We start from the raw sequence: 25,103 nt of genomic DNA on the forward strand, positions 1-25,103 counted from the left end.
GCGAAACTGTAAATATGCATTTTGGTTTCAGGATCAATAAAATACATATGTACAATTCATTGAGAAAATTCACCCCAGTGAAGAAAACAGTTTAAACTACATTGTAGTGTAAGTGCAGCCCCAAAAGCAAACAGAGAAGTATGTTTAAACTGCCTTCCTTGGATATATTAGGTCTTTGCATACATAACCCATATGTATAGTACTGGTTTCTGCCCTCCTACTCGCTGCAAATTCATACAGCTAATTTGAACAAGCAAGTGTTGTAGGACTCAGGCCTATAAGGATGAAATAGAGAAGTTACTTACGCTGCCCACAGTACGTTCCAACATAGCCCTTCTGGCACTGGCACTGATCATCTGTACAAGTACCACCGTTCATGCACCTGATATTGCACTGCTGTACTATAAGGGGACAGAGACGGATGTATGCGTTAGTATTAAAGAGCGCTGCAAACAGTGACTAAAAGCAAAGCCTTCAAAAGCAAATATAGTATGTATCCAATACATGATGTAATGAAAATACTCACCTAGTGATGCATACATATGTCTAATATCTTAAAAGACATTATAAACATATCAAGGGAAAATAATCTTTCTAAGAACACATATCACAACTTACAACTACCAATTATCTTGTAGGATTTTGCAACTAAATTTCAATTTCACAAAATCGTATTACAAGATATATATACATATACACACGCATTCTAGGTCTGCCTAGAAATTCCATTTTTCTTTTATCGCATACAGGTATTGCTTACATAGAACGCTGACAGAGAAAGAGATATTCTAAAGTATAAATCATGTAGCTGCATTGTGCAATGATTATATTGTCTAATGTGTTTGTTTAAAACATTTCTAATTTTAGAAAAGTGATCATTTATAAAAGAACAATTAAAGACAAAACTAAAGAAGAGCAAATATTATAAGTCCTTACTTGACTTTGATCCACAGATAGGTGATATTTGTCCACTGGAACAAGTGCACATATTAGGACGGGAACAAAAGCCATCACCACAACTATTTCTACAAATTGCTGGAAAAAAATGCATTTAAGGCAGTGATTAACAATGTGTTTTTCATCTTAAGTTTACTAAAACATTTTTTGTTAATAAACTATATTCAGATGTTTTGTTGTTTTAAAGATAAATTAGTCAGAAAATAATGCATGCCTTCAAGTGAGACAGAAATAAGTTCTATTTACTGATGGAATTATACAACATTAGATGCATGCCAAAATAACTCTCAAAATTAGTGGAAGAGGAGTGCTTTCTTGGCAAATCATTTTTTTAATTAAATTTAAAACTATACTGTCAAGACTAATAAAACCAAAATATTACTCTTCAAGTAATATCCTTACCAAACAAGATTTTTCCTAATTAGGAATATCAGTCTCCAAAACAAGCAATGAAACAGAATTAAAATTATTTGCTGTAGATGGTCTGACAAAGAAAACACCCAAATAGGGATCTGAGTTTTGAAGAACAGGATAATCTTCATACATAAAAGCACTGCATGTCCGAAATGCAGATTACTAGATAGATATTTTTTACTTCATATTTTTCAGAAATGATACTGAAAATATTTCTCATCCACGGTTTTAAATTTGGCACCATTTTTACCTCCCAGTCAGTCAGCAGCAATCAACAGGGCCACCAGGGCCCCACTGCCAATTAGTAACAGGAGTGGTACATGGGGGAATCTGCAAAATTAAAGGAGCTACTGCACAGCCCACTTCCACCATTAATTCAGTAGGGCCCTAGTCATTAGGATGGTATGTTTCACTCAGTATTAAGAAAACCATGAAAATGTTAAGGGCCATATACAGATCTCTTTGGCCATGTCCAGATAAGCATGGACATTTGGTTCTCTAGGGACAACTAGTGGCAGCGCATCTTGTGCTGCTCATAGTTGTCCTGGTGCCACACACACTCTGGCACATGGCAGGTTACCCTGGGTGGAGTACGGGAGGCTTATCTGGCATCCTGTTAGCCTTACAGGGCTGCAGCAGCAATCCTGCCCTCAGAGCCTGGCTCACAGTTGGAGTGTGGCTCTAGCTGGCCAGGTTCCAATTTTGAGTGGAGCACATTACTCCCACGTGCACTGCTCCACCTTTTTTTTTTCCCCAGGGCTGTTTTTGACCCCTGGATATCCAGGGGTAAACCCCTCCACCAAAAACCCCACACTTCACCCGTTTTCCATGCTGCAAGGGAGAATGTGCAGTATGTGGCACTGCAGGCATGTCTGTGGCACCACATACCGCTCAGCTGCGGTCACCTGGACATGGCCTTTAAATTCATATTAATTGTTCTTATTTTTTAATATGAAGAATAGAATCTAAGCCTCAAAACAGTACAATGAGAACTACACATGGCTCCCAATGAAGGATGAACACCATGAACACAAGAGACAAAACAGAATCAGAGTCTACATGTGGACAACCCTGCACCTATGAATCCAAGGTGAACTACCCTTCCTGGGAGTCTAACATCTCCATAAATTGTGTAGCAGCAGGAGAGAAATATATGCAAAGGAATCTGTGTGTTGACAAAATCACATTCCAAGCCCTTAAACAAAAGAGCCCCAAAAGAAAGAGTGTATGTCCCAGAATTTTTGTATTTGAATTCTGGCTTCAGAAAATGTATTAATAAAATTAAAAGCTATCTAACTTCTTTAGCAAAGCAAGCATGAAGTTATTTGCCTTCTTGCTCCATTATACAAACAGAAATGTGTTTTGTGCAGATTTACCATCTTGGATTGTCCTTTCCCCCTCAAAAACAAACTCTGTACTGATGCCAAACATGGCCAAGAACAAACTAGGTAAACAATATTATGTGCCTCTGTGTCCTCCTTGAAATCATCCATTAAAATTCCAACATCCCTCAAAGAGTAGACAAGCCTCACCTCAAAATGCCGATGAATTTCTTTTTCTTTTTCCTATTTCCTACCAGAGGCACATTAAGGACCTGCCAATTTCATCTAAAAATAGACTATGCCTGAAGTATGCCTTCCCCTTGGTAAGCCTAAGCCTCAATGAACCTGATAAGCAGGGATCCTGATTTTCTCTGTTTAAAACCTCCAGTTCTCTGATAAAACCCGCAAGTTCTCCAATTAAAAACTCAAGCTCCACAATCAAAATGAAACACCACTATATATATACACTGATATATATATATATAGGCATCAGTTGAACACAATGTTTTATTGATATATTTACAAAGACATTTTAAAGAAATTTGGAAGCTTACCAGTGTCTCAATCACTATAGTAAAACAAATTCCAAACACTTACACATTTTGGAATTGCTTTATCATGGAAAATCAGAGCTCTCCCTGCCTCCTTCACTCACCAGGATGCAGGTCCAGCTGCAGCTGTCCCCCCGTCCCACACTTCTTTGTGGCACTGAGCAGCCCTTACAGGCCAGTGCCTAGCCCCTGCCATTTCCCCCCCTCTGCCAAGCCACAGCCCCCCACTCACTCCCCATTCACAGCCCCCCACCCAGCCCTACAGGGAGGGGAAGGCCCTAGTTGCCAAGGCTATGGGGCCAGGGATCCAGGCCCACAGCCCCTGTGCCTGAGCCCCAGATGCTGCCCACAGGAGGCAGTGGCTGCTGCAGCAGAGCAGAGTGCGGAGCCTGGCTCCCCATCCCCCACAGGCAGCACAGCCAGGGTGGAGCCCATGGGGGTGAGCGGATGCAGGCTGGCCACTACGGGCTTTGGTCTCCCCATCCTGTTGTCCTCCCTCCAGGGGCTCTGAAGGCCAGCAGGTGGGACCTGGCATGGCAAGGTGAAGCAGGAATTGGTGGAGAAGCCTAGTGTCACTACCACAAGCACCATGCTGCCATGGTGAGGCACCCGCTGCTCACCCAGCAGCAGCAGAGGTGGCAGTGGGGGTTGTGCCCCCTGCTGCTGCCAGGCAGGCAGGGGATGCCTCGCCTTGGCAGCATGGGACTCTTAGCAGTGGCACCGAGCTTCTCTGCCCAGCCCCAACCTGCGGCATCAGGTCCCGCCCACTGGGCCACAGAGCCCCTGGGGAGAGGGCACCATAGTGGGCAGCCAACACCCATCCCACGCACAAATCTGGGGGGCACATGACCCCTTGAGAGTGTATGTAGTGGCAGGGAGCCATGCCCCTCCTCCCCCAGACAAGCTGCCCAGGCCTAAGCCACACGCACTGCCCACTAAGCCACACGCACTGCCTGGGTTGGACAGCACCCCAGCCCCAACCCTAGCCCTGCCCAACTCCTTTCCTCCCTAAAAGGGCCTCAGCTGCCCTCCCTCTACCCAGACTTACCTGCAGGAGCTGCTTTCCAGGCTGCCTGGCAGCCATGTGCATACGCACATTCACATGGCACCCCCTGACAGACCACCTTCCTCCTGTTCCCCCCAGCTCCTTGCAGGCTAGAACTCTGCTAGCCTGCAAGGGGAAACCTGCTTTAACCCACATTTTTCTCCTTTAAAGGAGAAAATCTGGGTTTTTCCCCTTAAAAAATGAGAAAATCCAGGGCTTTTTCTGTTGCAGCCAGAAAACCCAGATCTCTGCTGATAAGGACATCTCCTCTATTACTAGATTTATTTGTCACGGAAGTATGTAAATGTCTTCTAAAAAAAGGACTAGATGACAATTTTTGACCTGATGAACACTTTGAGAGAGAAGTAGCAATGCTGTGTGATAATTGCAACACAATTTATACTAATAACTGACACATTTCAAAGATGTAAATCATTAAACTAGCCTATGAATAATTCAGCTAATCTTCAAAGAAAGTAGAACACTGCAAACTTCTGTTGATTGGGTCTGTTACCTGGAAATTTTTTCTTATGCGGCACGAGGAATTAGGATTCATCATTCAAAATACTTAAGTAAATTTGATAATTAAATCTCAAGAGTCTGTTTTAAGGCATCTATGCAGAAGGATAACGGACCTAACCTGTTAATATAGTGATAGAAACTTGCCACAGAAAATGCAAAGACAAAACCCAGAACAAAATGAAAACTGCGCTGACAAAGGACTCTAAGAGTTGTTTCCATAAACACAAGCTCTTAGGCTAAGTACAGACAGCCAAAAAGCCCCAAACTGAATCAATTCAATCTGTGCAGGTTAGTCTACGCTGCGTAGATTGAGCCAAAAAGCAAGTTAAAAGACATTTATTTTTGACTCTAGAAATGTAGCCACATGCCTGCAGTGGCTCAGGCCAGAAGCTGGGGGGCCCTAAAGTATGCCTCTCTGCTCAACTGGAGCAGACAGCTTGGGCCAAGGCTAGCCCACATACCCCTGTGGGGGGGCAGGGAGGGACAATGCAAAGAATCCTGAGATGCTGGGGGACTGTGAGTTAACTTGAATCTGGAGGGCATCTGGGACAGAAGTTCAAGAAACGAATTTAACCAAAATCAGTTAAGCCTGATACTACATCTATCCAGGTTTACCTTAAACTAGTTTCAGCCATTTAAAAAGCAATTTATGTGTACTGAACTTCTGCTGTGTTACAAGTTTGAATGCGTTTCCAATCACTTACACCAGTTTGTGTGTAATTTCTGTCCCTAGCCCTAATGCTTTACTATTCTCTAGAGATGCAGCAATACTTAGGTCTGATATTGGATCGGCACTGATATAAAGAAAATTGACTGCATCAGAAATCAGCCTGATGTGGCCAATAATTTGGCCAATAAATACGCATGCATGTCTGCAGCTGCAGCGCAGCATGCAGGCAGCGAGGAGCACACCCTGGCAGTGTGGACAGCTGTGTGCAGTTGGTAAGTCTGTTGAGGTAGAAGGGAAGGGGGGAAGAAAGGGGTGTAGAGGGGCAGATCTACACCCCTTGCAGTGAAGGAGGGAGTGGGACCAGGGCTGGGGCAGGCACTGCCCAACCGGGGCAAGGTGAGCATGTGATAGAGCTCTTCTGTGGGGTACAGGGAGAGGAGGGCACTACCCCACCCCACACATGTTAATTACAACACCTGGGAAACAGACTACCCAAAGTTGATTTTTTGAAGTCAGAAGTTGATTTTTTTTCCAATCCACAGAGAGAGAGGAAAACAAAACAGAACAGGTCAATTTCTTAAGACAAGATCTATACTAGAAATGCTTGTTGATTAAAGAATGTCAACTTAGGGTGCAAGTCTTTATCACATTTTGATACACGTAGAATACCCAACTGTAAATGCAATTAAGAAAGTGCTTTTGCCAGTATAATTTACTTCATTTGAGGCAATGAGCTTTACTAGCAACTCATCTCCACTAGAGGGGTTACTGGCTTAGGTATCCTTCTCTCATAACCTGGCATAACTGAACAGCTGTTGTGTAGTGTTTTAAGGGAGACCACTTGTAACAAAAATTTACAGTCAATATAGAAACATGTTCCCCTCTTCCACTGCCTACGACTCACTGAAAGCAGTATCAGATGTAACAACCCACCCAATCTCTTGAGTCCTATTTGCCCAATTTTGTGCCACTTAATCAGTGAATTTATTATTAAGTCAAAAAGAATAGAGTTCTCTGTGTAGATAAGTCACATGAAGTCAATGGGAGTTTTCTGCATGAAAACAAACCCAAGATAAGAACCTTAGTATGTCCTGTGTGCCAGATTTTTTAAAGGTATTGTGGCACCTAAAGATGCATTAGGCAAACTGACATTTCTGAAAAGCATGAAGGTATGTAACTGTCATTAATTTCAACACAGGTGTGCCTCTACTTTGGACATAACATCTAATCCCATTAGATGCCCATGTGTATGTTTATGTACTATAATACCTTGGGGGGGGAATCAGTCTCTCCATGCTGCTTATAAATTTTACATTAAGTGTCCCTTGGGCTAACAGCCAAGGTACAAAAGACAGCAAATGCAGAGTTACATGCACTCAAGTATTCTCATTATCCCACCGCTAGGGATAGACTTCTGTGTTCCGAATTCTTTTCTGTAAAACATTAAGGCCAACCCAGGGTCAACATACCTGGCACAGCTGAAGGTAATGTTAACAAGACCTATTTAGATATACAAAAGAAAAAAAAATGTCAAAAAAGACCAACAGTACTGGCTTATTAGGCAATGGCCCTTCCATTGCTGACTTGAAAAAGCCTACATTTTCTTCTCATTCCCCACTTTGTGCCTAAACATCTATGATTTGGTAGACAGAGCATTACAGAGCATATCCCAGCAGACCTACAGAATATATTTCTGAATTTGAAATGTGAAGTCTGGCATGTTTGTAAGGAAAACAGATAAAGACAAGACACTTAAAGGCTGGCATGAATGGCTACAGTGCCTCATTAAAGCTACAGTTCAAAGAAAGAAAAAAAAGTATGCTTCTGAAATCAATTATAATCCAACAGACAGAAACTCTAGTTTAATTTTATATTTCCTTTCTAGGTAGACAATTTTTCCTAACTAGGGAACTCAGACTTGCTTTCTTTTGCCAAGCCATGTCAACAGCTAGCTCCATCAGCTCAACAGTCACGCTGACCAATGCAATATCAGTCTATAGGCTTTATAACTTCATAGCTATTAAACCATAACTAAAAATTACAAGCAGGAGCATAAGCATCCCTACACACTACAGAAGTTCCTCACAACATTGTAGCTTTGCCATTCCGTGTTTGCAACAGAAGTTCTTAGAAAACTTCAGATTCCACTTGTTCCACATTTGGATGTTTTCCATTTTGACTGCTAATCACTTGATTTACGAATCTTTTGAGCTAAATGGATCCATGCCTCTTATGAATGTACCAAACAAAATACAATGATTTGCCAATCTTGCTGTTATGGGAACTGTGAGCCAATAATTTTTTTTTTTTTTTTTTTTTTGGGTGTCAACTTGTCAAATGAATTTCAAGATGAATCCCACATTATTAAACTGAACAAAGCAGGATAATTCAGGGAAGACCATTTCAGCCCATTATTACCCCCATGGGATTGTAAATAAATAAATAAATAAAAATGGAAGTCAGACACTTACGAACAATACACTGATTTCCTCCAGGGAGCGTTTTCCATCCAGGGCAACAATAGGAATGGAATCTAGAGCCACACACATTTGGCCTGTCACACAGACACACAAATAAAGGCATATGCAAAAAACACAGTTCACCATAAACATACAGCCATGGGTTTACATACTCAAAAAGAAAAGATAATAAATCTACCGGTCACATCACAAAAATGCTAATTTGCCAAAAAAAAACAAACCCAAAAAACAAAACCCCCAAAAAAGAAAGAGACAAAATCCATACCCCTAAACACACCAAATACCTATATATTAATATGCCTCCCAAAACCAAGCTAAGCTTTCTTCTGATAGAAGCTGATAAAACCAACTCCTCCAATGAACTCAACTCATTTTGCTTAACATGGTTTTCAATGTTTGAATGTGGGGAGGGGGAGGGAAGGAGGGAGCGAGGAAAAGCAGTGGAGCAAATCCGTTTGGTGGCGCATCTCTTCCGCTTTCAGTCAAACAAGCGCCAATGGACCAAGGACATATTGGGCCCCGGGGTGCCTAGGAACAGTCCTTTTTTTCCCACAACACCAACCAAAAAAAGCCCACTTGCCTCTCCAAAATGACCTAACCCTGCCACACAGTTTGTTAAGTGAGAAGTTCTCAGACAGAGGAGAGGGGCCTCCTGCCTGAGGGGGTCGATCAGGACAACAAACCAAAAGTGCAGCACACCACGTACAAAACCCCCATTGCCCAGGCGCAGCTCTCCAGCAGGTATCCATGCAGGCAGCACAAAGCCCTGAGCCAAGAGGCACAGCGCAGCATTTAAAGCTGTCCAGGCTGCTGGGACTGAAGCGACATCCTGACTTGCCCCCACGGAAGCAACACCGTGGTAACATTTTGCGCCTCGCCCCCACCGCAGCACCATTTTTCACTTTTTCTCAACATGAAGCGAGACTGGGGGGGGTCACCTGAACCCCACGGCCTCCAGGCCTGGGCTTGGGGAGCATCCGAAGCGCCAGGTGGGGAGGTCCGGGGACACTTAGCTGGACAGACTCATTGACTGAAGTGATAAAGATGAGCTGTGCTCAGTCCAGCTTTGGGACTTGATTATCAGGCTTGCACCCAAGGGAATCAGGAAAGTAAGATCACAGAAAAAATAATAATAATTTGGCCGGGGGGGGGGGTATCATTCCCAAGCCCCAGGACCTGGGCGTGGATCTAGCCTCTCGGCATCCAGGCTCTTGCTGCCCTTTCCTGTCCCCTGAGGCTGCCCCCGTGCCCGGGCGCGGCGCGGCGCGGCCCTACCCGCGCAGCACGTCCTGCTGGCCTCTCCTGCGGACGCGGGCGGCGGTGGCTGTGGCGGTGGCGGGGCTGCCCTCGCCTTCCTCGCGGGGCTCCGCGTCCGCTCCGCGCGGCGGCTTGGGCTGCCCGCCGGCGGCTCCCGGCGCCCACAGCGCCACGCAGGCGAGCCACAGCACGCAGAGCCGCCGCCGCCTGCCCATCCTGGCGGCTGCGGGAGCCGGGGGGACAAGCGACGCGGCAGCAGCGCCTCCGGACCGGCCGCCCCCTCAGCAGAAGCAGCAGCCGCCGCCGCTGCCGCGCATCCCCGAGGCCCGCGGCTTTGTTCCAGGTGCCGGCCCCTCTGCTCCGCTCCGCGCCGGGCTGGGCTGCAGGGGCGCCGAGGGGCCGCCCGCGGGGTTTTGAGGCAGCGCGGCCGCTTGCCTGGTACTGCGGAGCGCAGCGGCTCCCGCCGGACACGTGGGGGGCAGGCGGCGGCGGCGGGGGGAGGGGGAGGGGGAGAAGGGGAGGGCAGGGCAGGGCTGGGCGGGAGGAGGAGGAGGAGGGGCACGACCCCCCCTATCGCCGCTGTGCGCAGCCGTGGGGTAGGGGCGTCTGGGCGCTGCTCGACGTCCCGGCGGGAGGGGGGTGGCTCAGACAGCGTGCCGGCTGTCCTTTCATGACCGGACTCAGAGGATAATTTCCACCCGTGTCCAGCGCGCAGCCCACCGCAGAGCGAGGGGCACCGTGCAGGGTAGCTGCTGAGGCAGAGTTAACTGATGCAGCACACGCGGCCGCTCTCGCTCACACAGCATTGACCCACTTGGGGCCGCTTCTAAGACTGCTCGCCTCAAACGAAAGAGATGCTCCTCTGCTGCTCCCTCCCTTGCTCGCTGACAGGGAGTGATATAAAGGATGTAAGAAGACGGATGCACACATTTATTGGCATCAAGTTGCAGTGGGCAGGCAACCCCTCGCTTAAGGCGGTTTCAGTTAGTGCTGTTGCGCTCGTTTAAAATTGATACCCGGTTTCAGCGAGTACTTGGCCAGTTTCACTATAGTGCTCGGTGGAATCAGCGGGAGGGTGGGGAGAAGCAGCCACCGTGGCAGCAGCAAGTGGGGTGAGTGGCAGCAGGTGGGGAGGCGGGCATGAGCGTGGAAGGTGGGGAGAAGCAACAGCGAGGAGCTTGAGGCCCACACCAGTGCCCAGGGCCAGCAGGGGCCCACACCCAAGGCAGAGTGCTGGTGCCCAGGCTGGCACGTAGGGCGGGAGTGGCTGGTTGACAGGCAGGTGGGTGGGGAGAGACAGCGGTGGTGAGAAGTGGTGAGTGGGGGGACAGGTGTGAGCGCAGGGCCTGCGTTGGTGCCTGGGGCCGGGGCCAGCGGGGGCCCAGGGTGAGGCAGCAGGAGTACAGGCCCAGGCTGGCACATAGGACTGAAGCGGCTGGCGAGGGAGTGGGGAGAGGCAATGGCAAGAAGTGGCAGTAACCAATTATCTCTATTTACATTCATTCCTATGGGCAAACGGGTTTCAATTAGCGTGGTTCTGCGTAACGCTTGGTTTTTCTGGAACCGATTAAGAGCACTAAGTGGGGGTTGCCTATACAATAATTTTTCAGCAAATATGGTCATTTTGAGCTTCCAATATGATGATTTCATGTTTAAGATTTGCAACACTGAGGCAACTGCTTCTCACAAGCAGCCATTCCATCAGCCCAGCACACATGTCCAGCCCACTTGTCTCCTCACCCCATTTTTCCTTTCTGTGCCCCTCAGGGTCCTTTTGGAGGCCCCAGGAGATTCCAAGGGGTCCTCTCCAGACCATTCCCTGGTTTGCCAGGTCCGCATCCTACCCCATCTGCTTCCTCTTCTGTAAAGACATCTGAGAGAAACCAGGGCCAAAAGCAACTGGTGTGACTTGTTTCCATCTCTGGTTCCTTGCTTCGCTTTGCCCTCTTCCCACCAGCCACCCAAGCTCACCTACCTTTGTTGAACATGGGCCAGATCTGTGAGCACAAAACCTGGCCTGTGGTTCTGGATGCTCTACTTCAAGAGAATGCAACCCCTGCCTGGTCAGAATATGATGGGCCTGCACCACTATCAGTTAGGTCTAGAATCACTGTAGTCAAAACCACTCGGATGGAGTGCTCTCTTCTGCCACAACTTGCTGTTATCACATAAATTCTTGCGAGCTGGAGGAAATGGACTGATGGTAATACTAGTGCTGTAGGCCGATCTTCTCATGTGGCTCCAACCTCCCCTTTGCCCCACCCTAACCACATCAGATGTACTTCAGCAGGAAAGTTTGGTGTTTCTGCCTCTCCTCAATTTCTGTGGACTCTGCACAGCTCTTAGTTTGGGTGCAGGCTGATTATGAAGGCACAACTCCACACAAAACTCTCAATAATGGCTGTTCCTGGGGCGCACCCTCAACCCCACACAAAAGACAGAAAATGTAACAGACTAACAAAATACAGTCCAAGGCCTCCTGCTGCCCTGAGGACGACGCTCCCATCCCTCTGGTACTCTTTTGGTACAAGTTCCCCAAATCTCTGGTTAGTTCTTATTTTCTCCTTTTTTCTTCAGGGGTCCATTTCTCCCCTTTGATGCAATTTAGAAGGGGTTATAACTGAGTCCTTAATACAACCCCAGGAGGAGAATCTCCTCACTCAAAAATGGGTTAATTAACCATCACAAATACTTAATTAACGCCCCCCCCCCAAAAAGGAAAGTACAAGCCCCCCAGAATATAACCAACTTAATTATTCATCCAGATTCCTTGCATTTTGGTCCGGTGTAGGATACTGCTACTAATCCTCGGAGTCTGCTTGCCAGGCATCAGCAACTGGAGACTCCTGCTTCTCCTGAAGTTTAACTAGAATCATCCTTTCCCTTCTCAAAGGATCCCACCAGACTCTTCAGTGGTCCTCTGGCCACCATTAGCTTGCAGACCTGCTGTTCTAGTCCAGGGCTGGACATAGCCAGGGGCGAACAAGGTGGCCACTCAGGGCCTGGACAGAAAGGGGGCCCAAAAATGGTAATTTTTTTATTATCTCTGGTGAAGGGGGACCCAATACTAGAAGTTCACTTGGGGCCACCAGGAGTCTAGGCACGGTGCTGCTCTAGCCTGCTGGAGGACTCTCTCATTTCCAGGTTCCAGCTACACCAGAAGTGAGAGCACACTGTTCTGACAGCATCCTCCCCTTTCTGGCCCTGCTGGGGCCCTGAATAGTTCTTCCAGGTGTCTTTCCTCCAATCTGAAGGGAGAGGCTGCTTTTAAAATGCCAGGCCTCAGGCACAGTGCAGTGTGTCGGCTCCGGGATCTGGCAAGCGTGGGGCTGCTGCACGGAAGTTCCTGGTACCTCTTCCCTGTTCTCCTTGGCTCTCTCACACTGTGTTCAAGGAAAGGTCAGAGGGCCTGACTTTCATCTGGAGGTTTTACTTTCTAAACTAGGTGCCTCTTGCTGAAGGCCGAGGGAGGAATAACAGATTGAATGCAGTTTTCATAATATAAGTCTCAAGGCTCCTGGATGTTTCTGAGGACACTGGCACCCCCTATCTTAATGACAGCCTTTAATGTCAGAAAATGTCTGACATTCAAAAGCTTGTCTAGTCCAACTGCATAGTTGGTCCAGTAAAAGATACCACCCTAAGAAATCCTTACCTCTTGCAACCTTTCCTAAGTAAGAAAGGTTAGGTTGCCTTTCATTGCCTTTGTGCTGCCAAAAAAACATTTATGGCCAAACAGATATCCATACCCCTTGTCGAACCACAGATAGCAGACGCAACAAAGTTGGTATCAATATGTGATGCTATTTAGTATAGTGGGCTTCTTTAGTTTATGGCACAAGAGCGTGGGTAGCCTGGAGCTGCTCACACTCTCCAACCAGCCCAGGCAGGTGCTCTGGGGGGTTGAGAGCAGCAATCCTGCACACTCCAGGAATTCCCACATAGACTCAGACTCCTCCAGACCTAGGAGCACCTGCCCATCTTTCCCAGTTTACAGAGGCATGTTCCTGTGAGCTTAGAATTTCTTTACGTTAAAGGCCCAAAAACTGTTAGGATTCTGTATAGCAAGCAAGGTGAAGAAAACTGTAAGGATGGGCTTCTGGACCTAAGTGGGAGAATGGAGCTGTGGAACTGAATGAAAGGATCTCCATCAGAGGATATTAAGAATAAGCAAAGAGGCTACGAGAAATGGAAAGAAGGGCTGATTGGCAAGGAGAGTTGTATTCTAGAGACCACAAAGTGCAGTGTGTGACAACTGCCAAAAGTCAAGCTTAGTTTTATTTTTGTGATCAAATAGCCAAACGTCCTGTGACCACAAAAATAAAAAAGAGTATAATGAAAGAAGTGGTGTCACTGTACAGTGAGGATAGGGTAGAGAAGAAAGATAATTTAGGTGTGGCCCAAAACTTAAATGAACAATTTGTTTCACTTTTCAATAAGGACAATTACATTGATCAGGGGGCAAAAGCAGAATGGAAAATGGGAATGAAGATGTGGAAAAGGAAATTACCGCAACTGAGAAAGGAACTAAACTCAGAGTTTAATGTACTCAAATCACTCAAGTTTCCATCCCAGAACTCTAAAAGAACGGCTGGCATATCCAGCAGCAAGAACTTTTAATAAATCTATGGAGTTGTTTAAAAGTGTGGTACCATGTGACTGGAGAATAATAAATGAGGTAGCTATATTTAAGTGAGCAGAGGGGTTGTAAGATGATCCAGGCAACTACAGGCCTGTTAATCTGTATGAATAAAATGCAGGGTTTAGAAAAAAATTGAAGGCAAGAATAATTAGAGGCACTGAGGTAAATGGAAAAGCATGTGCAAAGTACAACCTGAATTTACTGCTGAACTAACCAGATATCTCTTTCTGATAAATGTTTTCCTGGACATAGTACATGCAATATATCTAATCTACCTAGACTTCAGTAAAGTTTTTGATATGGCAGCACACAAGAAACGTTTAGCTAAAATGGAGAAGAGAGACTTTACTACAAACATTGTAAGTTAAGTAAAGCTAAGAGGAATTATCTAAGAGGAATTGAGGATGAGTACTTCTGAAAAGAAAAGTATTAGGCTTGAAAAAGTCACTTGTAGCTCCCCAAGGATTGGTTAAGGGACAAATCCATTGTCCTTAATGACCTTGGCACAAAGGTAACAAGCTAGCAACATTTGCTGAAGATACAAAGTTGATACATCATCAATACAGAGTGGGATTGTGTAACAGCATCTGTGGAGCCCATCAGAATAGGACAGAGTGCGGATGGACTGCCAAAGGGGGAAGAATCCCGTTCCTGTATTGGGGAGGGGGGAGGAAAATAATAAACAGTGCAGCACAGGCTGGTCTAGCTTTATTTTAGCTGCACCAGAGTCTGTAATGGGAACCTGCACTGAAATGGAACTACCAGGATAGGTTCTAGCCACTGACCCAGAAGTTAAAAGCCTGGGGATTGGATAGATTAGGTTGCCCCGGAGAGGGGACACCAGCAGGAACTTGTGTCCACCACGTGGAAATTTGCCGATTTTCCTAACTCCCAGTCAGGGAGTCAGCAGAGGCCAAAAGAAAGGAAAGAAGACCGGGGAACTTACCTCAAGGTGAGAGCTGGCACAAAAGTATTGCATGAGGGTCAGACCGAGAGCCAGATTAATGAGTGCAGCAATTCTTGGTTGTCTGCGGGAAGCAGATAGGAGGGCTTGTTAAAAGGAATGGATTTTGAGAAGCGGGTTTCCCTCAGTGGGAGGAACCAGGAAGCTGAGCCAAGGGAATCTAGGTTTTACTGGCTCAGGCTCACTGATTGCATCCCAGTGACTTTGTGTGGAGCAGTCCTGTGACTTGGACACTTAAAGGGGATGCTGGCCACAGGTGAAAACCTGTAAGCAATCCAAAAGGAAATGGACCCCTGAAGGAAAAAGAAGAAAATAAGAACTGACTAGAAATATGGGGAACTTGTGAGAGCTAAGAGAACACCCAAGAAAGGAGTGCAGGCTGTGCTGCAATCAGCAGCAGGTCATTAGAAACTCATTGAAGTTGAGTGAGTGCACTAAACTGGATCTGTAATGAAGCTTTGCACCTTTGAATATATGGCGTGGCAAGGGCAGGGTGTAGGGGATGGAGGAGCCCTGTGAAGAGGATGAAAGCCATAATCTCGTCGCAATAAGAGCCCTGAGGTACACCACCCAATATTTATTTTCTCTTTTGGAAATTTCCTTTAAAAACAAAGGTGTGGCAGGAGAGTATGAAAAAGCACAAGCAGAAACTGGGTGATCTGGCTGCAGCTTGTACTACACGGTAGCCTTGGATGGTTACAGATTGAAACAGAAATTGCCTTGAATGCTGAATTTAATGACATGAAATATAATGGTACAAAGTGCATTACCATGACTTTAGTAACTAGTAACAATAATTTCTTGCTCTAAGCTTACTAGGAACTCATCAGATGAGAGTGAATGATCAGGAGAAATATTGCATGATGACTATGGGCCACTGTGTCATGAAATAATAACTGTTCTCCTTGAGAGTTTTCCAGCAGGGGTGGGGAAGTGTTACTGTTGTTTTACAAGATGCCAGACTGATTTAATCTGGAATACTGTGTATAATAACTCTGTTCACTTCTATTCTAAAATAAGGAATTCAAGTTGCGATAGGTGCAGAGAAGAGATACTAGAATGATCATGAGGATAGAGAACCTATCTATTATATGAGGAAACTAAAAGAGCATGTCTTGTTTTGCTTTGTAAATGAAAGTTGAGAGAGGATGTGATTATCCTTAATACACACATTCAAGGAGTAAATGCCAGGAGGGAAAACAACTGTTTAAGCCAAAGGGCAATTTTGGCACAGGAACACTATATATACTATGCATGCATAAATCTAGGCTGGAAATTTGAAGAAGGTTTTTAACCATCAGATCAGCGAAATTTAGGAACTGCTTCCCAATACTGGGGCAAACAATCCAAGTCTGAAGTATATAAGCCGCACACCTGGAGGAAGACAGGCCTGATGCATTGTAGGGAACAGAGTCTCCAGGAGAAAGAAGCTGCAGGAGATGCCTTAACAGGCACCAAAACACAACCCACTCTGACAGGTGAAAGCTTTAAAGAAAGGAGGGCTGGCAAGATGACTTTTACCCAGAGTGGGGGTGATTTTTCTTTGAAAGTGGTTGCTTGTACCGTTTCTTCTTTGTAGTTAAGTTTATACAACTGGAAGACCATATTATGGCAATAGAGGAGGTCTGGAGGCCACAGAAGTACCTTAGGAACACCCTATTTAGAGCCTTGCCTGAGTCAGGGACTCCAGAGAGGACTGGAGCTAAGACTGAGAGCAGCCTTGCCTGGGTCAGTGACCCCAGAGACTGGAACTGAGACAGAGTAAGATGGGGCCAGGGGTCCAGAGCTCAAGAAGTGTGAGGCCAGGGCCAAGGGCCCAGAAACCAAATAGGGGCAAGATGGGGCTAGGGCTGGAAATCTGAGTTCCAAGGCAGTGGACCTAGGTTGAGGGGGGCTACAGCCAGAGCAAATGGGCCACAGCCAGGAAAGGTGAAGCTCCAACAAAGGTTTGAGGCCTGAGAGGGCCAAGCATTGCAGTGGGAACCAGATACCATCTGTGAGGCATGGGCATGGCTATGGCAGCAGATGAAGGCCAAAAACACAACCCATAAAGCATCTGGCAACATAGGGTACCAACAGAAGGGCCACAACTAATTGTCTAAGGGGAAAGCTTGCAGTGGAGTGGATCCACTCTGGGCCCTTGGGTCAACCTCCCAAACCCTTTTGCGCATCATTAAGGTATGGCTACAGGGAACATAACAGGGAACAGCACTCAAGGGGTCAGAGGGACCAGGAGCCACATGTCAATCAAGGGGTGTCACAGCACCCCTGGGGCATGGGTCCTGTCACAGGCCCCATTGGGCATGGCTGTCAATGGCAAGAGGACAAGTGAGGGCTGTGCTGACAGAGTCTGGCTCACACTTCTGCTGTTTGCCTTGCTGTTGCTGGTCTTGCCACCATCACTACCTTCAGGTCTGGATTTGGCCCAGGCGTGAGGTGAGATTGAGATCTCTGACCTAAGTTATTTAAGATAGAACTTTACTACTTGTAAAGTGGCCTGCAATCACACACAACTGGTCTTGACCTACAATATCCCTTCCAGTTGTATGTTCCCATGACTCAAACGTCTGTTTCCTCAGCTTCTCCTGCAGAGGTCAACATGGCATACTGATGTCCTATGACAAAGACTAGATGGAAGATAGTTAGACTGAACATGCCAAGTCTCACAAGTGGTGATATAAATAATTCCAGAAATCCTATTTTGTCTTTATGTAGGAAATGGTCAAGTGTGTACTTATATATGTAAAATGTTCCCATTTAAAACTTGTTATTTTGGGGATTTTTTTTTAACTGCTTGACATTTTCCAAAACAGGATCCCATATTGGGGAAAAGTGTGGGAGTTATATTTTAGTGTATGTGTATATTTATTTTGGGGAAGCACTGTAAAATATGATTTGTCATACTGCTATTTTACTTAAACAAGATCTGTATAAACCTGAGCTGCTAGCCATATGATCACTCTTTTTAGGCTTAAGCAGAATGTTTTCCCATCCCCATAATTAAATTATGAAGTGCATAATTACCCACATAATTTTCTCAAATTTATTAAAAACAGCTTTCCAAAGTTGAGGTGCCTGTATAAGTATTAAAAATGCAGATGATAATAGATAAAAGCTAGTTGTTCCTTATTACAATTCTTACCCAACATTTTGTCATTGTTTTTCCTCCATTTTGTGGCATTAAGAACATTTGATTTCATTTCGAAGGACTCTGTCTTCTAGTACCTGCCACTGAATGTAAAGGTACTTACATGAACAAAGATCAATTGGGCCCATGCTTTCTTTTCTAGAAATGTATATCCAATACATTGTAGCATAAATTTGCTAGCTAAAAATTATAAAAATGACTTTTCTGTCATAAACCATTTTACAAGACTTCTGTAACATTTTTAAGGGTTGTTTTTGTATACTTTGTTTTAACACTAGTTTAGAACAATTCGCTGTTGCTTTGCTTTCTTCTAATATTCGTCCTATGAAGCATCAAGGTCAAACAGAAAGCCCCTCAGAAACAAAAAAACAAAACCCCAAACAGACCTCAGTCTTTACTTTTCCCATACTATAAACATTTTTGATAAAAGGGTTTGGGGGTGAGGAGGAGAGAGGGCATTACTGAACCAGATTTTTTTTTTAAAGGTACATTATGAAATTTTAAACGTGGAGTGATTTGGTCATTTCCAATTTTATCAGAGAAAATTATGAATTGTCTATGGACTCTCAATGAGACTTAGGTTTCAATATGAGAAAGTCACTTTTGAAAATGGGAGCATCGATGGAATTTCCAGTCCCACAAATGCACATGCATGGCGTTTACTATTATTTTCATGCCAGTAATTTTCAAATCTAGCCCTCTTCTAGTAGGCTGTTTCTTTCCATCTAAGCCACTATCTCGGCCTCCATTTCTGACATCTTCGTGGATGTCCAGTTGTCATGTTAAAATCAAAATGGCCAAAATGGAGCTCTTAAATTATCTGTACCTACTCAAACCTTTCTTCCTCTGCCACTACAGAAAACACCACTGTTCTTCCTGTCACTCAGGCCTATAACTTGGATGCTATCTTTCATGCAGTCCTCTTTTCAGCTCATACATACATACTCATACTCATACTCATATCTGTTGTTTCAGGCCTCATCCTCCACACATAATTTTACATTTTAACTTTTGAAACCTCCTCCTCTCTGGCTCATTTATTGCAATGTTATCAAACTCACAATGTTATTCAAAATGCTGCTGGTAAGATTATCTTCCTGGCTTATAGTCCTGATGACATTAGTTTCCATCTGAGTCCTATTGCTGGCTCCCCCTATGCCTCTGTATCTAACACAAGCTTCTTATCTTGTAATAAGCCTCATTCTACCACACTTATCTAGAAAGTGGTCAGAAGACAGAAAGAAAGTGAATGAGAAAAAATAAGAAAGATACTGAGCGAGAAAATAGAAAAAGGGATAACTAAAGTAAAAAAAGAGACAGAATATTATATTAAAACAGAATTGAAAAAAGTTAGAGGGAATACAAATATACTGAAAAAGACCAGACCCAAAAGGTACACCAAGATTAATATATACAGCAGAAAGGAACAAACCGTAAGGCTGCTAAGTATTATTCAATGTGAATGACAAGCTGGTGGTAGAGCAGGCTGGCATACAGACAATCAAAAAATCTGAGGCAAAATTAATTCAATCTTCGCAGGTTTCTCTGTACTGCGTGGATTGGATGGATAACAAACTAAACTTACATTCACTTTTCACTTGGGAATGGCAGTCAAATGCCAGAATTGGCCCAGGCCAAAAGGCAGGGGGTACTAAAGCATGCTTCCCAGCCTGCCAGCCATTGTGGCTAGGGACAAACATTAAAAAAGCCTGAACCTGAATTGATTTAACCTTTGCAGGTTACTCTAACCTGACTAGGCTAAATCACTTTGTAACTGTAAAGACATTCCCTCTGCACTGAAAAAATGCAGGTACGTGCCTGCAGTGGGTCAGGCTAGAAGGTGTGGGGGGGCAGGCAGTAGAACAACCCTCCCTTTGCTTCCCTAAGGCTGAGCTGAGGGGGCATGGCCAGGCCCCTGGCAGGACACTGTGATTAGGGAGGGCTCCCCACCCTTGTTAACAGAGCATTTATCAGCTCTGTTATCAGCATTTAGCACTCCATCGGAAAACAAATCCTCACTCAGTAATTCAAGCTCTTCTTAAACAGCTCTTTCTAAAGGAAGGAAGCATTACCAGCTGAGCGTTTATTAGCTCCAAAAAGCCCTAAATGGACACTGTCCTATCCGTATTAGCAGCTGCTGTACATGTCCAATTATTTATGGCCATATGGATGTCCTTAAAATTTCCTTTAAAATGCTATGCAAATGCACATTAATAAGATCTGGTTGGTCATCAATGCATGTAAGAGAAACTAAAAGCTTCAAACATCTACCCCTGGCATGCCCTTGCTCTCACTTTGATCTTCCAATATTTATTCAATAAAGCATGTTTGGAGCATGATGTGCCCATATGGCTGTCGGGGTTAGCCCTGTTTATGTTTACGTGCTCAACTGCTGAACACCTTCCCCGCCCAGCCCATTGGTCTCACAATCACTTGCCTGGTATTTGCTGTGGTGAGGCCCAACTCTTTCCTGCCATGTCTTGAAGTTCTGGTGACGTTACCGATCAGGAGGTGTTATTCTGCACGACAGCTGGCCAATGGCAAACCTGCTAGGGCTTTCTTCTGTGGCTCCAACCTCCCCCACACCCCATCCTAGTGCCACCTAGATGTTACACCGCTGCTTGCTTGCACTCATAGGTCTTCCTGGGTGATCTGTTCTCTATTTTTTTTCTCTTACAGGTTCATGAGTGTCTCTATTCAAAGCCTCAACAAAATGAAATAGCATAGACTCCTGGACTTCCTCTCAGTCACACGTAAGTCTCACATATGATACGTTAATTCTCTCCCACCGCTCCCATGTGGAGGGGTTGCACGCCCCTTCCGGGGTAAACAAAAAAAAGAAATAACAAAAATCAATAAATTCACACAAACAAAAATCAACAAATTCACAGAAACAAAAATCACTTCCGGGGCTCTTGCCCTTTTCCTGGGTTTAATTGACCAGACCTGTCGTTTGCTCCCTCTAGCATCCCAGGAAGGTCACTGCCAAGCTGGCACCCTTCCCTGGCCCACTCGGGTCCAAATAAAACAACAGAAAAAAAATTAACTGGTTAATCAGCCGTTTAGGGCCCAGCCGCTTGTCCCAAGGCCAGCCCATCTCTGGTGGAGTTTCCTGCCTCTTGTGCCACTTTGCACTGTGGCGTCCTTACTGTGGATGCCTCCTGGCTTTACTGAGATCTTCAGAGCTCTCTTGCCAGCTCCCTGCCAGCTCCTTGGGACTGGGAGGGGTCCTACCCGATGTCTCAGGTCCCGGGGCATACCTCTCTGCTTCCTGGCTCTCCCTGCTCTCCTCTGGCACACGCACTGGCCTCTCATTTCCCAGGGGCCGCTCTAGCTGGATGGAGCAGCTGCTCCAAAACCACAGCTCCCAGGACTCTCTTCATTATTTTGGTGTTGCTGTCTCGCCCTTCATGGGCTTCTCTTCCCCTATGATGAGTTTTCTCCTAGCTTCTTGTTTTCTTTTACACTTGCATTTAAACAAAACCTTTTACAATTAATTTTAATATATAATATTTCAAAACTTATTCAGCTGTTGTACATGTATCTTTTATATGATGCACCTGCCCAAATCACTGCGGAGAGTTCTGAGGAAGAGACAACAACATAGGAGGCTGCAGTGTAGTGTAGATACTTGAGCTGACTTATGTGTACTGACTTGGGTACTGGGAACAATCTACCTGCTTCAGCTCAGAGCTGACTGCATGCTAAGTCACACCACTGAAAAATAGGACGGTGCAGAGCTCTGTGTTCTCCCTACTAGGCTCTGCTACAACCCAAGCTAGCTCATTTACAACCCTATAGTCTGCAGTTTAGTCATACCCATAGCCACACCAAACATGTTTCTTACCTTCTCATGCATAATGATGACACTTTACACAGTTAGCATAAATTGACATAGCTGCACTGATTTCAGTGAAGCTGCACTGACTACGTCAGTTGAAGTTCTAGTCCTTTGTATATAGTGTCTCACTTATCTGTAAGAGAGATGGTTTATATGCTTTAGAAATAAATTTGGTGTACACAATACTGGATTTCCTGGCTTACAAAAATGTTACTATTCATATGTTACTGCTTTATATCAAATTTCTACACATCTGTTATGTACCAGTTTACATCATTTACTTATATAACTTAAGAAATGTTCTGATTTTGTTAATCTTCCAAATTATATTCCCATATTTTTAGTGTCTAGGAAATAACATGTCATTCTATTGCTGACCCATCCATAAATCAATAGCTTGGCAATGACAACGTTACAAATAGTGAAAATGTACTATAGCTTATTTTATAGATAATCATTGTATTTTATAATATAGCAAACAACAGTAACACTTAATGAAGTGAAAGTCAATGCATGACTGCTAGGGCTGTGTGAAGCTTCAGGTGCTGATTCGATTCGGAGGAGATTCAACCTGATTCAGCAGCTGAATCTCCAAAGTAAAATCAAACTGGGAAACCAATAAAAAGGTCTTAATCTATTCAAAAAAGACTCAGAGAGCTTCAGAGAGATTCAGAGATTCAGGCAGTCCCCACTAACCACCTCAGGGAGCTGGATCCAGACTCCATGACAGTAAGCAGGGAATGGGGGGGAAGGGGAGGATGAATGAGGGGGGCAGGGACCATGGGGTGACCCCACCAAGCCCCATCCCCTGCCTGTTCCTGCAACCCCCCTGAGCGCCGCCTGACCCCTGCCCCCTCTCCCTGCCCCGTCAATGGCTGCCCCGCCCAGCCCCAGCATCCTGTCTCTTAAAAAACCAAAGAACCTTGCACTCACCAGCTGCTGCAGTGGCCATCAGGGCTTCTGGGGGCTCATGGCAGAGCCCCTCCATGCAGCACAGGGCAGTGGGGGGCAGCGGGAATCATCCCCCTGCCTGGCAGGAACCAGTGAGGGTGAGGCTTTTTTTATTCTTTTTTTCTAAAGAGTTGGGAGGCTGGCGCTGGGAGAGTGAGCAGGGGATGGGGGCTTGTGGTAAAGCCCCCCATGCAGTGGGGGGCAGCAGGGATTCCCCCCCACCCCGGCCTGGCATGAGCCAGTGAGGGGAGGGCTTTTTTTTTGCTTTTTTTTTTTTTTTAAGAGCCAGGACACTGGAGCCAGGCAGGGCAGCCATTGACAGGGCTGGGAGAGAGGGCGAGGGATGGGGCTTTTTTTTATTTTGGGTGCTTCAGCAGCGGTCAAATCGCCAAATCAGATTCAAGCAAATTGATTCAGGACAGTGATTCGAATCACCGAATTGAATCGCTGTCCTCCGAATTGGCTGAATCCGAATCTGATGTCAATACTAGCCACTTTGCACAGGCCTAATGACTAATGACAGCTGGAGTACTGCGTCCAGTTTTGGGCTCCACAATTCAAAAAGGATGTGGAGAAGCTTGAGAGAGTCCAGAGGAGAGCCACGCGCATAATCAGAGATCAGGAAAACAGATCTTACGATGACAGGCTGAGAGCCATGGGACTATTTAGCCTGGAAAAGCGTAGGCTCAGGGGTGATCTGATGGCCACCTATAAGTTTATCAGGGGCGACCACCAGGATCTGGGGGAACGTTTGTTCACCAGAGCGCCCCAAGGGATGACGAGGTCGAACGGTCACAAACTCCTGCAAGACTGTTTCAGGCTGGACATAAGGAAGAATTTCTTTACTGTCCGAGCCCCCAAGGTCTGGAACAGTCTGCCAGCAGAGGTGGTTCAAGCACCTACATTGAACACCTTCAAGAGTAAATTGGATGCTTATCTTGCTGGGATCCTATGACCCCAGCTGACTTCCTGCCCTTTGGGCAGGGGGCTGGACTCGATGATGTCCCGAGGTCCCTTCCAGCCCTAATGTCTATGAAATCTATGAAATCTATGAAAATATTGGGGAAACCGCTGTATTTTGCAGGTGAAAAAAAGCACAGAAATGATTCAACAGTTCCACACAGATTATGCAGCCCCACATGGCACGCAGAGTTTGCCTCTTCGCTTTGTATGATAGGACCCCTTCCATTTTGCTACCTATTCTGGAATTCCTTCAGTCCCAGAGGAGTGGATTACTGCTAACCAGGGGTGTTAAACTCATCTGGCCCTAAGGAGCAGATGAGGGTCATTGGGCTGGTCTGCAGTCTGGACTGGGACCGTCCCCCAGTACAGCACCTGCAGTACAGTGTCCAACCAGCATGCCGTGTACCTCACGCACTGTCCCCAGGGCTTTCTGTGCACATGGAATTCAGGGTTGGCAGGGTCCAGCCTGTGCTGCTTGCAGAGCACAGGCTGGACCCAGCAGTGCAAGCAACACTGGAGGTCTGTACAGTGCGCACACTGCATGTGGCACCCTGCCAGACTAGCACTTTGCTCTGGTTCCAGTACCACTTGATCTGGACCAGCCCTAGCGCCAATGTGCAGGGACCACTCAGCATTGCATGCAGGGTGTACCCTGGACCACCCCCTTGTATTGTATACAGGAAGCACAGCACTGGGTCCAGCCCCCATACTGCATGCAGGCTGAATCCAGCCTGTGGGCCATATGTTTGACATTCCTGCTCTAATGAATACAATAATTTGAAGTACTTAGCCAGCTATTTAAGCAGCAAGTGTAGAGGTATAGAGGTAGCTATTTGTAATTAATGTTTAGGGTACGGTGAGGCATTACATTTACGCTAGAAGAAACACTTTTCTCCTGGAACAAAAGCAAGCATACAGGTGTTCAAGAGTTTTTTACACAAAAGAGAACTGTCTCCGTCATGGGGGGAAAAAAAAGAGTACTTCTAACAAGGAAGAGCTCTCTTCTCCTGGGCCACGTTGAGCAGCTGTATACTTCTCCCACACCTTCTAAAGACTGGTGACCCCAGACTGGAAGGTATCGGGGAAGGTGGGGGTTCGTTGTTGCTCAGTTCCTCCTGATCCCTCCTACTCAGAGAAGAGAAGAGCTGCAGCAGATCCCTTCAGTTTCAACAAACCCCACTGACCCCAAGCTATGGAAGGGGTAGGTAGGGAAGGGGAGGGAGGAAGACTGGGACAGGGGGGAGAGGGAGGATGGCATTTTCCTGCTACTTGACTCTTTCTCGGGTCTGAGAGGAATTGAGTCACTTCTGTCCCCCACACCATCCACAGACCAGGGTGACTCTGGTTTATGCAAGATCACTGCTAGATTCTCTCTG

The 25,103-nt window shown here is 45.8% G+C and overlaps 1 protein-coding gene and 1 long non-coding RNA gene across 4 annotated transcripts in view; one reads left to right on the forward strand and one right to left on the reverse strand.

Moving 5' to 3' along the window:
• Positions 1-9,570, reverse strand: part of FBN2 (fibrillin 2) — a 302,703-nt gene extending 293,133 nt beyond the window's left edge. For both annotated transcript variants that reach the window (XM_090038496.1, XM_090038495.1), the window contains exons 1-4: positions 9,237-9,570; positions 7,953-8,035; positions 937-1,035; positions 306-401 (exon numbers count right to left, since the gene is read on the reverse strand). In XM_090038496.1, coding sequence (XP_089894622.1) covers positions 306-401; positions 937-1,035; positions 7,953-8,035; positions 9,237-9,433 — 475 coding nt within the window. In that variant the 5' untranslated portion in view covers positions 9,434-9,570. The remainder of the gene's footprint in view (positions 1-305; positions 402-936; positions 1,036-7,952; positions 8,036-9,236) is intronic.
• Positions 9,427-25,103, forward strand: part of LOC149868396 (uncharacterized) — a 119,789-nt gene continuing 104,112 nt past the window's right edge. For both annotated transcript variants that reach the window (XR_016441242.1, XR_016441243.1), the window contains exons 1-2: positions 9,427-9,561; positions 20,652-20,725. This is a non-coding gene — a long non-coding RNA (uncharacterized LOC149868396). The remainder of the gene's footprint in view (positions 9,562-20,651; positions 20,726-25,103) is intronic.

Source organism: Crocodylus siamensis, chromosome 3, assembly GCF_052110815.1.
Source record: "Crocodylus siamensis isolate JL-2025a chromosome 3, ASM5211081v1, whole genome shotgun sequence".
NCBI lineage: Eukaryota > Metazoa > Chordata > Crocodylia > Crocodylidae > Crocodylus > Crocodylus siamensis.